The 12,091-nt window shown below is 40.4% G+C and overlaps 1 protein-coding gene across 7 annotated transcripts in view; it reads left to right on the top strand.

Moving 5' to 3' along the window:
- HELZ (helicase with zinc finger) overlaps positions 1-12,091 on the top strand; it is an 84,553-nt gene that overhangs the window by 69,503 nt on the left and 2,959 nt on the right. For 6 of the 7 annotated variants that reach the window (XM_058852083.1, XM_058852082.1, XM_058852079.1 and 3 more), the window contains 8 exons: positions 47-98; positions 911-1,104; positions 3,483-3,690; positions 4,156-4,232; positions 4,434-5,019; positions 5,394-5,634; positions 6,795-7,308; positions 10,073-10,322. In XM_058852083.1, the coding sequence (XP_058708066.1) occupies positions 47-98; positions 911-1,104; positions 3,483-3,690; positions 4,156-4,232; positions 4,434-5,019; positions 5,394-5,634; positions 6,795-7,308; positions 10,073-10,322 (2,122 nt within the window). The remainder of the gene's footprint in view (positions 1-46; positions 99-910; positions 1,105-3,482; positions 3,691-4,155; positions 4,233-4,433; positions 5,020-5,393; positions 5,635-6,794; positions 7,309-10,072; positions 10,323-12,091) is intronic. The other variant, XM_058852084.1, reaches the window with a different exon arrangement.

Below are 12,091 nucleotides of genomic sequence, written 5' to 3'. Positions count from 1 at the left end.
TGTGTAAGAATGCAAAGATTACTATTGTTTTTTTTTTCCTTTAAAGGGCAAGGTCCATCATCATAACCAGAATGACCATTTCCCACCTGATGGAATTGGTGAGTGCCTCTGCAGTTCCTGGGGGAATTCCTGAGCCCAGTGAAGCTGACAGTAGTTTGACATACATTGAATATCTGGTCTCTTCTCTGTTTGAGAGCCATTTACTTGTTGTTTGCATGTGGGAATCAGATCTTAGGTTATTAAGTGGACATTTGATATTTCCGAGGCTCTCCCTTTATAGGTGTTGTGTGCACTTATTTTAAAACCTTAACACAAACACAGTTGTTGGCCTTTGAGAAATAGCTGTGTTTGAAATTCATCATGTACAGTACCAGGGTATTTGCACTAAAAGGTTTGGACATTATTTTGCATGCACTGTTTTCTGAGGTACTTTGAAGTTAAATTGTGCTGTCATACATCCAGATATTACTGATCATACTTTTGCAAGGTAGCATGCAACAGCTGAATAAATGTGTTATTAATTTGGAAAAGCATTAGTTTAGAGCTTGTCTTCCATGCTAAAGAAAGGAGGGTTATTTCAGTTTTTGATGCAGTGCTTAACAGCTGCTCTGACTGTCAGCATATTTAATTGGTTTGGGACATTTTTTCATTAATGCACTTACCAGCTACTGTATCTCAGGTTGTATTTTCTGCCTCTTCAAATTTTTGAAATGGAATACAGTATTTGATTAATGCTTTCTCTTGGTGTATCAGACCTGTGCTCTTAGAGAGTTGCACACATATTTTATAAAGATAGATGCTGTTTGGATGAACAAACAAAGAAATAGTCATCTTCATGTTATTTTTGTGTATATATATCTTCTTTTTTTTTTTGTATGTATATATCTTTTATTTTTATCTTTATTTTCAGTTCAGCCCAATCCTTCTGTTCTGATTGGAAATCCTATCCGAGCATATACTCCTCCCCCTCCTCCTCTGGGACCTCACCCCAACCTGGGGAAATCTCCAAGTCCTGTTCAAAGGATAGATCCACACACTGGGACAAGTATTCTATATGTACCTGCTGTCTATGGAGGAAATATGGTCATGTCTGTGCCTTTGCCTGTAAGAATTCATTTTCTGTTTCTCCCCTCTCCCCACCTCAGTTATTGCATGCACATAAATATATGGCAAAATCAGAGAGTGAATTTCTTGCAGGTTTTTTTCAGCACTCCAAATCTGTGGGTTTTGCTGGCTTTAGGAGTGGCAGTGCAGAGAAGCACCAGAAAATAAAGACCTGAAAGCTTTGCTCCCCCAAATAACTCCGGGCAGGCTAAAAGCAATTTCATGTTCGTGTAATTTGGTGTGTTTTAGGCACATCAGTGGAATCTGTCTCATCTGACTTGAGACACCTTCCTCTGAATTATTTGCCTGGTTCAGTTCTTAATCATTGGAGAGACCTCAGTGATTCACACCAAGTCTGTTTATTGGCGTCACACAGCCTAAATTACAAGTTTTGGATGTTTGCAGTGCAAGGTGTCTGAAGTGAAGTGATAAGAAAAATAAGCATAATGGGATGTTTTTCCCTTCCAGAACCTCGTAGTGAACCAGTTTCCTCTTCAATCCCTTCCCTTAATGACATTTGGGAGCAGAATGAAGATCTCTAATCAGGTCTTCTAGGCTACATTTATGCATGGAATTTTGGATTACAAATAAAACTGTCCCACCAAAATTTACACACATTAAAGAAGCAGTCTCTGCTTTATTTTTACCCTTCAGTCAACATATTCCAGGAGGAAAATGCAAGGAAAGAACAAAGGCTGCAGAAGCTTGTGGAGTAACATGTCTGTGTTGTTCACAACTCCTGAACATCGTGGCAAGGATGTGGAACCCACACATGCAGATGTGTTTAATTCCATTCATAATGCTAAATGTTGGAATACAGCTAATTTGGTTTTTTTCAATAATTATGAGTCCTCTGTTGTAATTTGGGTTATGGATGCTGAATAGGGGACTTGCTGTAGTTTCAGTTTTGTGTCTTAGATTAGCTGGCAGCTGTAAATCGGTTTTCTTTGCTAGGCCAAGGAATTTTCCGTTTTCCAAGCTTACTAGAAATCTGCATTTGATGGATAAATTTAAATGCAATGAGAAGGCCAGCAGCTGTATCTTTGTCATGCTTGCTCACATTATATTAATATCAAACCAAGGTAATTTAAAAAGCTCTGTCTTATTGTTCCAAGGTTAATGTATTTTTTATGTGTTTCCAATCAAAAGAAATGTATTAAAAACAAGTATTTTGAACTCACCTTCCCTGAGGATGGATTTTTAAATAATTAAGTGGGAAGACTGAGGTACTAATGAGACTGCTACTTTTGAAAAGAAGCTTGGAGGTGATTTGGGGTTGTACAGATGCAATAGCAGCCTAAAGCTGAAGTTCAAAGGGCACATTTCAAGGGCAAATAGTAATTTAAAAAAAGAATTGGATGAAAGTTGTTACACTTGAAACAAGCAGGGACTGAAGTAAAATGTGTTTATGTTGGTGGAAGATAAAATGATGTCTTTGTTTAATGCAGTTTCCATAGCCAAGGTAAAAGCTGGAGGAGGTTGTCTGCTGCCATCACTAAAGGATGCTTTGGCAGCCTGAGCGGTGGGGACGACTTTCCCTGCACTCTCTTCTTCTTCATATATTTCCCTTCTTTTAATAAATTCCCTACAGGACGAGTTTGTACTCATTTGATGCAGAGCTGTCTTCCTTAGCATTCCTTTTAGGAATAAAATTGAAGCCATTGTAAAAAATCCTGACTTTTTACCTGCTTTCAGGAGGTGGATTTTGCATTGACTCTGCAATACACGTGTCATGTAGCACAGACACTTTGGAGTGTCATTCCCTGTCACTGCTCAGCTCTGGGCACTCTCTGGGTTCCACCAATAGTCCTGGGAACTTCACTGGGTGTCTGTGGGTGCAGAGGTGGGCACAGCCCCTCCTGCTCTGGCCCAGAATCCCAGCAAGGGTGCTGCAAGGTCTGATCCTCACCTTTGAGGCTTCTCTCTCTGTCCCCCCTGAGCCACAGCCCCATGTCTTGTAGCTGCCAGGAGAAAGGGCTTTGTATTTGCTTGAACTTCACCCATTTCTATTTAATAAGAGAAGAGATTAATCTGAAGTTTGTTAAACTACAATTTTTCTATCAGTCTTTTCTCTCTGAACTTCAAAACCACTGAAACAAGAATGGGTTTTGATAGAAGAATTTTTGCCCAGGGTTCTCCTTGAAAATCTTGTTTTACCTGCCCTTAGAGCTCTCCCCTTCCAGCACCAACTGTAGTTGTGTGTGTGTCAGGTCATCTGGTACATGAAAACCTCTTGTCACTGACCTAATATCAGCATGCTCATTATCACTGCCTTTAATTTAACGTACCTTAACGGATCACATCTCTCTCTTTTATTTTTTTTTTAATTTTTATTTATTTAATTTTTATTTTTACTTTTACTTTTGTTTACCACATAGGTACCATGGACGGGGTATCAGGGTAGGTTTGCAGTCGACCCTCGACTCATTACTCACCAAGCAGCCATGGCATATAACATGAACCTGTTACAGGCACATGGGCGAGGGTCTCCGATCCCGTATGGCCTGGGCCACCACTCCCCCGTTAGCTTAGGACAGCAGCAGCTCCCGCACCAGGACAAGGAGCAGCACGAACAAACTCGCAATGGTCAGTGCTTGGGATGCCTCTGCAAACTGCTCTGCTCTGGGGAGCCTTTGTGCTTCACACAGGGGGCTGTGGGAAGGACTTTGCATCCTCCATCCTTTCTATCCTTCACCCTTTCCTCCCTGTTTGAGGGATCCACAGATGGGGGAAAGAACCTGGGATTTCCCATTACAGACAGAATAACTGGGATGCTGTGAGATTCAGAAGGAGTTGGGGAGGGAGGTGTAATTGTTCCATCTCCTTTCAGCAGTACCACTGATGTTATTTGCAAGTTGGAATGACTATACTTAGTGGTTAATGAACAAAGTGTAGAGATTAAAGGGAAAGTCTTATTTAGGTAGATGATACTAAATGTCTGTGGTGCTGTAAATGCCATATTAATAAGTCAATTTTCCTGTGTCTGGGGAAAAAATATCCCAAAATAATAATTTTTCTATTGAAGCTAAATAATTTTGTAAATGTTTTTAGGTAAAAGTGAAAACACTGCTGGACCTGAAATCAGTAAAATTCGAACACCCGAGAAGAAACCTCTGGAATCCAAGCAGGTGGGTTCCTCTTGTCTGCATTTCTGGTTTGTTTGTTTATTTTTTGGGGATTTGGGTATTTTTGTTTGTTTGTTTTTTATTTCATACTATCTCTTAATGAATTTGATCATTACTTTTAGTCATTCATTTAGTCAAACCGAAATGCTTTTATTTCAGCTTTTAAAATGCGAATTCTCCCAACTTTCTACTCTCCTTTTGTAGGTCGATTTAGAAGCAAACCCTCAGCAGAGAAGCCCAGAGTCCCGTTCCAGTGTTGGTTACCCCAATGCCAAATTCCATCGCAAAGACAACCCCAACCCCAGGCAGCTGAACCTGCACCTGACCCCGCCCCACTCCCAGTTCGCAGTTCCCAATCGCCACTTCCAGCACCTCTCCCAGATCCCGAGGCAGCCGTACCCTCTGCAGCAGCAGCAGCAGCAGCAGCAGCAGCAAAACCTGTTAAGTCAACAGCAAAATCACTTGCCTGAACAACCCAACCAAATGCCACCCCAGCAGAGCCAGGTAGTTCAGCAGCATAATCACTTGAATCAGCAGCCTCCACCACCTTCGCAGCTTTCCCCTGCTTTCCAGGCAGGCCCCAGCCAGTCCTTTTTTAATAATCCCATTCCCCACCGACCACATTCTCCTGCTGTAGATGCTGTGATTTCAGAACAACACCCCCCACCTCTGTTACAAGAAGTCAATAATCCTTTGAGGCCTATTGCACAGCACAACCCTGTTCTGCCAACCCACTTGAACAACTTCATTGAAGAGAATCCGTCAGGAATGCCCTTAGGGGACGCTTTAGGTAGGTGACTTTTCTTTATTTAAATTCAGTGTGCAATTATAACTACATTGAAGTGAAAATGAAGGAGGTATTTACCTTTTTCAGGCATATTGCTCTGAATTGGGTCATTGTTGGGTTAGTTTCCATAAGTAATGTCATTGAGCATAATTTGCTGCTTGAGGCATGTTTGAATATTCAGCACTTTATTAGAAAATTCATGTTTATATGATTTTCCATATGATTTAAATAACCAGGTTATGCACTGCAATGCAGTTAGTGTATAATAGACCCTGGAATAAACTGTATAAAAAGTATTATTTTATTTTTTTTTTCTGACATAAAGGTCTTTAAAAGGGGGCATTAGATAAAATTTTTTTTTAAAACTATTTTTATAGATCGTATGCATGGAAATGTAGCTTTGGAAACAATAAGGCAGCAACAACAAGCCAGGTTACAGCAATGGAATGAACATAATGCCTATCTCAGTCAAGGCACTATTCCATATCAACACCATCACCATCCTCATCTACCACATCTTCCTCAGCAACCAATTGGATTACATCAACAGCAGCAAGTTAGGGCAAACTGGAAACTTGCCAGTAATACAGAAGATGAAACAGAGGCAACATATTCAAGGTATTTGTTTACTGAGTCATCAGAGCTTGTGTAAAATTGAGCAGTGGGCACCTATCTGTAACACTGTGATCAAGTGCAAGGCACTTAAAGGTATTGCTTTTTGCTGCTGTTATTATGAAGGTTAAAATAGTTGGCAGGCTGACTTACAACTATGCTTTTATTATGTGTTATGCTTTATTCTGTTAGTATATTGGGTAGTAAAGCTGTAGTGGAAAAATATTTTTATGGAGCTTTTCAGTGCTGTATTTATGGAATAAGGAATGGATAGAGAGTAACAACCTTGTGTTTTTATGAAAGAGGTGTCTGAGTGTAGTTAAGGCCTATTTAAGTTGTAAATTCTTCAGTTTGAAGTTGCAGTCTGAGATTGGTGTGCTTGAAAAGAAACAAAGCAGCCCCTCCCTAAACACTGCTCCCCAGTGAAACCTAAACTTGTCTTCCTTTTCAAAAAACCTTTGCTTTTAAAAGCAGATTTTTTTTAAAAAATGCCTGTATTTAAGATGGAGCTTTAGGGGGCAAGAAAGGAAGCTGTTGAACATCAACAGAAAAATGGTTCCAGTGGTCATCAACTTTAATCATGTATATTGTAAAGGCTGGATTTTTAAATTGCCTCTGTTTACTGTCATCTCCCACTATGCTTTCTTTTCCATCTGGTTTGTTATAGACATGGTAAAGCATCTAAACGCCCTCTTAGCTGACTCTGAAGTGCTGAATTGAATTGGCCTTTTGAAGAAGTTTAAAGTACATTGTGCAAGCAAAGGGGAGTCCCTGATTTTTCTGGCTCTTGCCTTGACAGGGGTTAAAGTTTTCTTTAACTATGTGAACTTTTTACTTTGTGTAGTAAAGCAGGAAATCCTTACCTTTAGTTGTCTCTTAAGAGATAACGAAAAATTGATTCTTCTTACTGGAAAGGAAATCTCAAGAGTTATTAAAACTTTGAGATGATTCAGGTGGGTATTTCATTCAATTAATCCTCTTGTGCCTAATTTTTGCTCAGTCGCATCCTTTGAAGTTAGGGTCAGTAAGTGCAAAGATGAGAATATTTAAATTCAGTGTTCTGTTCTGAATTTTCTGCACCTCAAAAAGAGCGAGATTTCAGCAAAACCATTTTTTTTTTTTTCCCTTTTTTCTCTTTCCTTGCTACATTTCTTGTGTCGATGCAGATTCCAGGACTTGCTCCGGGAGCTGTCGCACCGCGATCCAAGCGAGAGCCGGGACGTAGCCGAAATGCCACCCCCCCAGTCCAGACTGTTGCAATACAGACAAGTCCAGCCCCGAAGCCCACCAGCACTCCCTTCTCCTTCCTGCAACTCCAACCACAGCGCCCACTTCCCCAACTTCACTGACAACAGCAGAGACATTGAACTGCCCACTAACCCAGCATTTCAGCAGCATTTACCCCAAATGTACAACCCCCCTTTCTCAATGCCATCCGAACACATAACCCCGTCTCCCTTGAAATACCTGCAACCTGATGGCTCCTGGACTTACACCAACCTACAGCAGAACCACCTCTTGGGGCAGGGCTTTCACTATGGAATACCTCCACTGCCCCACAGGTCACAGCAGAGCCCTTTTATACAAATCCAGAATCATCAGCACGCAGTCGGTCAGGAGCCATTTCATCCACTCGCATCTCGAGCAGTTTCTGCTTCTTCGCTCCACAGCTTAGAAGAGGTGGGTGTTCTGTCTGCTCTGCACTTGTCCTGTCATTTTAATATCAAATTATGTTGTGAAGTGGTCATGCAAGCAAAACACCTCACGCGTTAAAAGCTCACAGTGGGAATTTCTGTGAGGTGGAATTGTTCTCTGTGTCTCTGCTGTTCACCCTGAGCAGATGCGTGGCTCTTGTCGCCGCAGGTGTAACATTTTCTCTGCTAAATGGGAAGCCTTGGCTTTTGGAATGTTACTCTGGGTTTTCATGCAGTCATTGTTCTGTGTCTGCATGTCATTCATCTGCAGTGAAAATCAACCACAGGTGGAAGCTCTGGACAGCCAGCTGGGATGACCCAGCCAATTGATTCGGTGTTGAGCTGTGAATGTGCTCGAGTTACTTCTCATTGGAGACCAGAGCTGTACAGTTGTTCCAACATGGTCCAAAACCTGATTTCACAATCCCACCCTGCCTGCATTAATTTGATACAAAGCCATCGCTTTGTGTGTTGGAAATCAGGGACATCCAGCTGAGGCTGGCTGCAGCACACAGAGCTGGCTCTGTCCCTCTTGTGCTGGGCTCTCAGGGGTGTGCTGTGAGATGCAGACTGTGCCAGCACATACAGCCAGGACAGGTCATGTTTTGAACAGGAGGTTTTAATCCCTGCTGGAATCTGAGGTTCTAAGGAGTGTATGATGTGTAAACATGGAGTATTCTGAAGCCAGGTTGCATTTCAGGAACGTGAGAATTAATATTCTCACTGACTGCATGTAATCCAATATTTGTACATAAGTGGCTTGTTCTGTGATGCATTTCTATTAAGGTTTTTACAGAAGCTGGGGAGGGAGCCTTGCTCATCGCTGTCTCACACAATACATATTTAATTTGTCTTTCAACTTCTGAAAACAGAAAATATTTAGTATATGAGCCTGAGAAAAATAAGTAAAATTGAATTCTAGTGCATTTTACAAATTTCTGTTTTACACAGATCCAGAGAGGTTAATGGAGTCCTCAGGCCCAGCCAGAGCTGTAGTAAGGTTTGGGTTTATAGACATTTAGAAATTTGATGTCTCAGTCCATTAAGTCATACCATCCTGTATAAAATCTAATACTTTGTGACAACAGTTAATACTGTCAGTACAGCAGGACGTGGGAACAATGGCTTTTCAGCAGTAATAAACCAATAAATATTCCTATAGAGCTTGTGACAGCTCCTGCTATCTGAAGACAAATAGAGTGAGCCTTTATGTAATTAGCGCAAATTCAGTTTAGTTCTTATTTCTTCTTCCTTTCAAAATATGTGACAGAAATGCCAAATGCAGTAAAAGTGTTACAAGACAGAGACTTGCTTATAAACTTTCCAAAACTGCTGCTGCAGCTGGTAGGTAGAACTGAATGCACAAAGAAATCAAGAGGGGGTTTTAGGTGTATTTTTAATAGACGTCCCTCAGACAAGGCACCTGTCAGGGCAGATTTCTTGACTTTTGGTATCCTTACTAAATCCTCAATCACTATTTATAAAGCTGTTAATTGACTTGATACTTGAAAGCTTTTGCATGTGTTTAGTCAAACCAGATCTGAACTGCACATCAAAGGGAATACTGGAGTTATTCTGTCTGGTTCTCTACTTGCAAGTGTCCAGAACTCTGATAAATTCCTGATTGCTTACCAAAATAGCCCTTTTAAACTCAGTGAATGTATACTTTTTGGGTTGATTTGGGCATTAATTTATGAATTTTGTTTGTTTGTTTTTGTTGTTGTTGAATTTTCTCAGGGGAGTGGATTGTCAGGATATCCAAGTGTTGATCCCTTTAGTGTGGTGACTGAAATAAGATATAACAGTTTCCTTTCATCACTTTTTTCCCTATTTTTTGTAGATGATATATTAACAATAGTTGGACTCTGCAAGCAAGTTATTTGATGTTTGTTCAGCTAATTTCTTGTGACATTTCATTAGAATGTTTTTTTTTCCTGTTTACCAAGTCTAGATTTACCTGAATGACTTTTCTGTTATTGGTGCTCTTGTTAGTCAGTGCAGATGGGAGTAAATACTGTATTTATTGTTAAAAATAAACTGTAATAAAACAGACTTGCTTTGAATCTTGAGAGAGCTTAGAGGGCCCTTAAATCTGAACTCTTGAAGCCCACAGGTTAATTGATGGAGCTCCTGCCATTTTCATCTACATGATCTACAGGGTTTATGGAAGCAAGTAATTTCTGTGGCTTCAGATAAAATTCTCTGCATTATTTCTCCTGAGGGCACTCTCTTCTCCAGAGCATTTGTTTTGTATGTACAAAATCCAGTATACAAATGTATCCTGCTTCCCCAGATCCTGGTGTACAAGTCACTAACTTATCCTTTGGAAAAGGAAAAGCCATTTTTTTCCTGACTGCGTTGTAAGAACATTCTTTTCTTGCTTTTGTGTTTCTGTGCTTCCTTTTCTTCATGTGTAAATGCTGGGTACCTTCCTCCTCACTGTGTGATCAAACTCCCATGTAGGAGTGGGAGATGTAAAGGTTGATAAGAATTAAGACATCTCAGGTGATGTTCTTTGCACTTTCTTGGAAATTCTCTATTTTACGTGATGAAAATACATTATCAGTGACTGCAATATACAACATATAACTTGAAATGTGTTAGGTTTTTTGTAAATGTGAAGAACTAGGGGTTTTTTTGGTAGGACATTTCAGGGAAAGTATTGAATGGGAAAATAGTATTGGATTCATACAGTTGAATCAAAAGAGCAAAAGGCTATTTTATAGTTTGTTTTTTTTTTTTGTTCACAGTATGAACCAAGAGGACCAGGCAGGCCGTTGTACCAAAGAAGAATTTCCTCTAGTTCAGTCCAGGCTTGTTCTGAAGAATTAAACACTCCTCAAGACAGTCTTGGTCAGTGTAAAGAGCTTCAGGACCACAGTAACCAGTCATCGTTCAACTACTCCTCCCCTGAGCTGTGGGTGAACTCCTCCTCTGCCCCGTACCCAAACATTCCATGCAACGGAGCCAGCAGAGCCGTTCCACCCCGGGAGCTGCTAGGTGGGTACAGCTGCAGCTGCTTCTTTCCCAAAACCAGTTTAAGCAAAGATTTTTGAAGTATTTGTTGCTTCACTTGTTACAGGTTTGCTTGGAATAATCCCATTTCTTGTTAACATCCTGCTCTTCAGCTAAAAAAAGCAATGCTGCTTCTTAGTCTTCTCCAAAAGCTCCACTAAGCCCAGTCTCTTGCAGTGGCTTCAAGTGCACCTGAATTTGTGCTGGAGGGGGAGCTAAGGTGACTGGTAGGATTTATTTGCAAGATAGATTATTTGTTTCCAGAATCAGTGATATTTTGTGTTGGTATTACAGTCTGAGGGAGCAACACATAAACTGAATTAGTGCTCTCAGCGTTTCTCTAGTAAATTCTGGTACTTCATCAAAGGAGTGACGGGTTTAAATTCTCTCTCACCGTGGAAGAATCTCAGTGGAATGTGGCTTCCCTGGTGGTAGCAGCAGTGCTGATTGATTGAGCAGACAGAAACTAAATTAACTTTTCAGGGATGACAAAAAGCTGCAAGGAGAGAACTGGAGCAGTCCAACTACTCTTCTTCTGTTCTCCGTATTTCTTGTGTTTATGAAAAACAAAATTACCAGGATAGTACAGTTTCCTCCCTGTGATTTTGCTTTAAGAATTTGCAGTGGTAATTTAAAAACAAAATGAACAAAAATGCAAACAGTATTCCAGTGTTGATATTAAAACCACCTAATAATGTGGAAAAATATTTATAAGCTGGTTTTATTGGCCTTTAAAGATTTAATTGCTTTTCACCAAACTTCATAAACGTGAAACATCTTGTAATTTCATAGTAATTCTGAAGTAGGAACATGCAGTGTAGAATGAATGAGAAAATCTCTTTATATCAGTGACAGCACTCAAGAATGAAATTCCTAATGTGCCTTTTAATTTCCAAAATGTGAAAATGTTATTTTGGAAACCCGTATTTATGGCAGCATCTTTCATGCAAAGTTCAAAACTTCAAGCTCAGGGCACCTCCTTCAATCTATTTCTATTTTTACTGAAAATCAAGGAGCTGAATGCACAGTATTTATGTGACATTCATCACTGAATTGCTCACACAGAGTTGCTCTACAGACTCTGTGGTTATCTGAGAGGAGCTCAGGAGCTCTGGCATGTTTATGTTGGGATCAGCCAGTTCCACATTTCTTTGCTTTAATGAAAAGCTTGAGAACCAGTTTTTGAGTAAAGTCCTCATCAAGAGCAGATGTGCATGTAAAAAGTACCATATACACACATTTGCTGTCAAATACTAAATTCTAAGCGAAAATATCAAGTTCTCATTGGTAACTGCATTTGCAATGAAATGTTTTTTATTGTAGTTAAGCATGGTTTCTGTTTTGTCAATACATGTATATGAAACAGAGCCCTGTATCTAATGGTTCATGCAAACACATCTCCATTTTATGGCTGCAGTGGCTTTCCACATTTACAGCTCGCTGCCTGTGATCATATTTACAGCCCAAGTGTGTTTTATAGAGCTAAGGGTTAATGACCAGTAACTGCAGTGTTCTCGTTACTGTTGGTTTTTATCTGTGAAATAAAACCCCGTGGGAATGTGATGCTGTGAAAGTCCTGTGCCTGTTTTTGTTGCTTGGGAGGGAGTGGCCCTGACTCCAGACTGTTCAAGGGCTCTCCTGCACATCAGGAGTGCCTGTGGCACCGGTGTTGGGTTGGATCAGGAGGGATTTATGGAGCACAGGGAGAGCTGCTGTCAATTGCTCAGGGTTGTTCTATGCAGGCACTTCCCAAA

This window comes from Poecile atricapillus, chromosome 17, assembly GCF_030490865.1.
Source record: "Poecile atricapillus isolate bPoeAtr1 chromosome 17, bPoeAtr1.hap1, whole genome shotgun sequence".
In the NCBI taxonomy this organism is placed as follows: Eukaryota; Metazoa; Chordata; class Aves; order Passeriformes; family Paridae; genus Poecile; species Poecile atricapillus.
The sequence above is the reverse complement of the archived record's forward strand: the minus strand, read 5'-3'. Positions and strand labels throughout refer to the sequence as shown.